Below are 4,868 nucleotides of genomic sequence, written 5' to 3' on the forward strand. Positions count from 1 at the left end.
TTTACATACACATCGTTGGATTGCAGCGGACGCCTGTTGCGCTACTATCATAACCGACTGCTTGATGTTATTGCTCTCTTCGTCTTGTTTAGCGTCCTCCTCCCGTAGATTGTCGTAGGCCTGGTCGACGTGATCCCTAATATCCACAAGGATACGTGCTTTGAAACTCTCGTCTATGACGATAGCATGTCAGGTTGCCTCAAAGCAAATATATATATATAATGAGGCAAAGAATGGTAACTCACAGAGTGCAGAATCCATGATTGAGAGAGGGGAGAAAGTCCGAATAGCTAACAAAGCGAAAGAGGTCTAATCGTGACAAAGGAGAACGGTGCGTCGCGAGTGGGTAACAGAAACGTGCTTTGTGACAACCACGTCTCGTTTATCTTCAAGGCCTCCCGCAGGCACTGTAAATATTATGTCGATCGCACGCAGAAAAGTACAGCAAAAGTCCTCGCATTGATGCCAGAGGTAATCATCATGGGCCGAGCTCCTTAACCTGGCACATCGTCAAGAGGTGAGCGTTCGACGACAACCTAGATATCTGGTTAGCAATCAGCAGTCAATCGTCAGTGATTGGCGAATGACAAAGCCTTGACCCTTGAAGCCTCGTGTCAGTTCTCGTGGTGAGATTTCGGCAGGTTGGATGTCAAGTGACGCAAGGGTAATTGGCGTCTCTGAAAGAAATTCAAACAATATCAGAAGTCGCCAAGAAATGTAATCAATCAGGAGGCGAATGTTACGCTTCAGCAGTGTAAGTTCGTCGTGCAAAAACCCATGCGTGATTGTCTCCGCGTCCAGCTTCTCGCGAGCCGTACCGAGCTAACGACGTAGATCATATCTCTCTCTGAGTGCATCTCTTGTCCCGCATTGATGCCAGAGGTAATCATCATGGGCCGAGCTCCATAACCTGCGCGGAAAGTAGAGAGAGTAGTGAGAGACGTGCGACGAGAGTTACATAACGTTTGTCCGGCATTTTATTTGACGGACATGAATGGCTGATGTGGAGGATATACAAGAGACGACACATACACACGTAGCAACAACGACACATTCCCGATTTGGGCAGCCGGAGTTTTAATCCCCCTAACCACTCACCTAACCTTCTAATCTAACCGAGAACGCGCTACCGCGCGGAGAGAATATATCCCTAAACCTAACCATTAACCCTAACCTCCTAACCTTACCCTAATCTCCTAACCCTACCGAGAACGCGCTACCGCGCGGGGAGACCGAAGTAAGAGCGCGCTACCGCGCGAAAAAACACTAACCCTAACCAAACCCTAACACTAAGCCCTAACACTAACGGCAGCTATTCGGCATGTACTTCGGAGTGTCAAAAATATCAAATTTGATGGGAGATCAACAACACATCGTCATGTGCCTAGGTGTGTTGGGTGTCTCTTCTTGTCCGTCCTGGCTGATGTGGGTCTGTTCAGGTTGCTGCCCCTGCTTGAAAAAAAAATGTCCCACTATTGTCTCCTTGCCACCCGACCCAGTGCATCGTGATTCTCGCCCATACTCTACTCATGAATGGGCTTCTGCTCACAACAGCCCCAACCCTCCAGAGTTCTCCCGGCGGCGTCGCAGACCTCGGCATGCAACTCCGCGCTCCTCGCTTTCCCTCTATCGCAATGGGGGCCCGCCAAAAGTGAATGACAGGAATGTTTCAACATTGTTCGTTATCCCCCAATCCCCCCCCTGTACACCGTTTTTGCTGACATGCACCGCGTAGATCAAGTCGGTGCCCAGCCGATTGACCGACCTTGTAGCATGACGACTCTGCACATGCGACATGATGAGCCGATAGTAACGAAGATGCAGGCTGGAGAGCTGAAGACGCTGATGCAGCAGCTGAGAAGTCAAAAGGTGCGCTCAAGTAAGTTGATTAGAACCCGTCTCTCTCTTCAAGAAGCAGAAATGGGGGTATGCCGAGCGGCGAGCCGTCTACGTACGTTCACTTGTGCAGTGGGTTAGAAGGTGAGTCAATCAAAGCTTGGCCATTCCGATCCAACCTCGTACTACACGACTTCTAGACGACTTCATCCTCCCAGCACAGTATTCGATGAGATGGTAGCCCTTCTTTTCTTCTACTGAGTACTCACACCTTCACGGACAAATCTGGACGATCAACCAACAGTTGAGGTATCAGTACTTCTACGCAAGTTTCCAATTACTGATTGATCCATCGTTTGTAGCAGAGCAAGGTCAAGCAAATCGCTGGAGTTCCCGCTCTCCTCGCCAAGATTTCTACACACCGACCCAAGATTGTTTGCTTTGTCAGACTGGAAATCGCGGACATCGTCAGATTCAAAGCGGTGTTGTTAACTGTCTAGCCCCTGTCACGTATTACCCGACCGGTCAGAAAGCGCCGAAAGGTGAACGTGGCGAAATTCAAGCTAGCTATGCATTACAACGCCAAGATGTCCACATTGCCTTCGTCGAGTCGGAGTGACGTGGATGGATGTGTGCCGCTTACTTTGCAGGATGGTGGCACATGTAGATTGGGACGATGCGTGTAATTAGAGCGACTACGATAAGCAAACGAGAATGAGAGTTCGGTTCGCGCGTGCCTATTCTCCGATATAAATAATCGAGCTTGAGTGCGGGACTTTGAACCCTGAAACACGATAGGTCTGATTCCCGGGATGTGAATGGCGGCAGATGACCTTACCGTCGAGCTCGAGCTATTGATCTTCGCAAAAAGCTCTTCGGGATTGTCTTTCATTTTTCTTGCGACAATGTAAGAGCAACTCCACATCAAATACTTACTAAGAGCATTGTTTTGCTCCTGGTAACATCTGCTAAGGTTTAACAAGATATGCGTAGTTGATATACAGTAAGAACGAATGTAGATAATTAAATGCTCTCGCCGTCTACGTGATTTGGCGATCGTGTCGAATGCCTGTCATGGCCCTCAAAAAACGCGACTACGTATACACAGACGCCGGTGGCCCTTTCTAAAAATGATAAGGTCAACTAGTCCGGGTCGCTGGCAAATCGCAAGTGAATGGCTCACCTTTCTGCATCGAAAGGCATCTTGTTCCTCACTGCATTCACCGTCGATTCGATGACGCTTGTGGCCGGTGGAGCTGGAAGCAGCTGAAAAGCATATCAGGAGTTGTTTACATCCAAACACAAGGTGGCGTACTGGGAGGTGTTTTGGGCGGTGTGGTGGCTGTTGCGCGCAGCTACCCCAAATATTTGAGCATGAATAGTGGAGGAAAAGGCTATCCATACCATCCCCCGAAGCTGCGTAAGTTCCTCGCGTAACTGGCATTGAGTGGAAACCTCTCCTTCGTATTCTGCACGAGCACGAGCGAGGCTTTGAAAGACATCTTTTCTTTTCTGGATAACCTTGTGAAGAATCCGCGCATATTTTTGAATAGAATCTTTTTGAACCGAAACATTTGCACGGAGGGAGTGAACGGAGAGACTATTCTGGTTGTATTGGAGTTGAAACGCGCGAATATCGGACAAGATAGCCAGTACTTTGCTGGTGAAGTAACGTGAAGTTCAAATTTCAACAATGACAAGAACTTCAAGACGACTCACGAGCGGACGATCCCCTCATTGAACGAGTCACTGTCGGTCACAAGCGACATGGCCATGGGCCTGATGTCGCGTGGTCGAAGGATGGCCATGTCGCAGCGAAAAGGACAGCATTGCCTACTCTCCACGAGTGTGTCGCAGCACCTTTGACACGCAACATGTCCTTGAAAACGAAAGAAGCATTTTAAAGAAAAATAGATCAAGTAGGCGCTAGATTGCGATGGGTGGTATACACTTTTATGATAAAAACCAGACATATGCCTGGAGGGCGATGTGTATAATGCCTAGAGGTTCAATGAGATCGCATATCTCATTGTTCTAGGATATTTCATTGTGATTTTCATATGGATACCTGGTGCTTTCAATATATATTTCATTCTCAACCCCAGGATATTTCATTGCAATTTTCATATGGACACCTGGCTCTTTCAATATATATTTCATTCTCAACCCCAGGATATTTCATTGCAATTTTCATATGGATACCTGGCGCTTTCATTGGATATTTCATTGTTAGCCCCAGGATATTTCATTGTGCTTTTCATCTGAATGCCTGGTGCTTTCAATGGATATTTCATTCTTGTTCCTAGGATATTTCATTGCACTTTTCATAGATATACCTGGTGCTTTCATTGGATATTTCATTGCTCAACCCAGGATATCTCATTGTGCTTCTCATTTGGATGCCTGGTGCTTTCAATGGATATTTCATTCTTATTCCTAGGAGATTTCATTGCACTTTTCATATGTGTACCTGGCGCTTTCAATGAATATTTCATTTTTAGTGGCAGCTGACCTTTCAGGGTCCAGGGTGCATTTCCAAATGTAAAATAGCAATAAAATCAGGAAAAATTAGGGCTCATTGCTGATCATCATGTTGGGTAACATTGTCAGGGTCCAGGGTCCAGTTCCAAATATGGTAATATATCCAAAAATAGCCAGAAAAATTGAATATATATATAAATGGTGTACAGAACATCAGGCACTGCCTTCAGGGTCCACTTCAGGTTCCATCCCAAAAGGGAAATATCACCTGGTTTGACCAAAAAGTGAAGAAAACCAAGCAGAGAATGATTTTACCTATCAGGGTCCATGTAATGGGATGTTGGGATGATGGTCACATGACCAATTACCAAAAATGGTCAAAAAACAAAAGTTGTAGCCCTACACTGTAGCTTCCTGAATCTGTTCAAATTATGTTCTGAAGTGCTCCCATTGTGGTGATATGAGGTAAAGGAATCCCAAAAGTGTCGTGTTTTTTTTTGTTTTTTGCATTTTTCTCCATGAAAACAAAACCAAACAATATGATTTCAGTT

At 46.2% G+C, this 4,868-nt stretch overlaps 1 protein-coding gene across 1 annotated transcript in view; it reads right to left on the reverse strand.

Annotated features, from left to right (window-relative positions):
* The window catches only part of LACBIDRAFT_335109 (uncharacterized protein), a gene marked incomplete at both ends in the record, with an annotated part of 4,305 nt that extends 661 nt beyond the window's left edge, over positions 1-3,644 (reverse strand). The window contains 13 exons of the mRNA XM_001889976.1: positions 10-173; positions 246-290; positions 500-536; positions 819-910; positions 1,550-1,626; positions 1,766-1,833; positions 2,106-2,121; positions 2,259-2,285; positions 2,480-2,573; positions 2,773-2,801; positions 3,020-3,102; positions 3,130-3,496; positions 3,556-3,644. Coding sequence (XP_001890011.1) covers positions 10-173; positions 246-290; positions 500-536; positions 819-910; positions 1,550-1,626; positions 1,766-1,833; positions 2,106-2,121; positions 2,259-2,285; positions 2,480-2,573; positions 2,773-2,801; positions 3,020-3,102; positions 3,130-3,496; positions 3,556-3,644 — 1,188 coding nt within the window. The remainder of the gene's footprint in view (positions 1-9; positions 174-245; positions 291-499; positions 537-818; positions 911-1,549; positions 1,627-1,765; positions 1,834-2,105; positions 2,122-2,258; positions 2,286-2,479; positions 2,574-2,772; positions 2,802-3,019; positions 3,103-3,129; positions 3,497-3,555) is intronic.
* Between the last annotated feature and the right edge of the window lie 1,224 nt (positions 3,645-4,868).

This window comes from Laccaria bicolor, genomic scaffold (genome assembly GCF_000143565.1).
Source record: "Laccaria bicolor S238N-H82 LACBIscaffold_76 genomic scaffold, whole genome shotgun sequence".
Lineage (NCBI taxonomy): Eukaryota > Fungi > Basidiomycota > Agaricomycetes > Agaricales > Hydnangiaceae > Laccaria > Laccaria bicolor.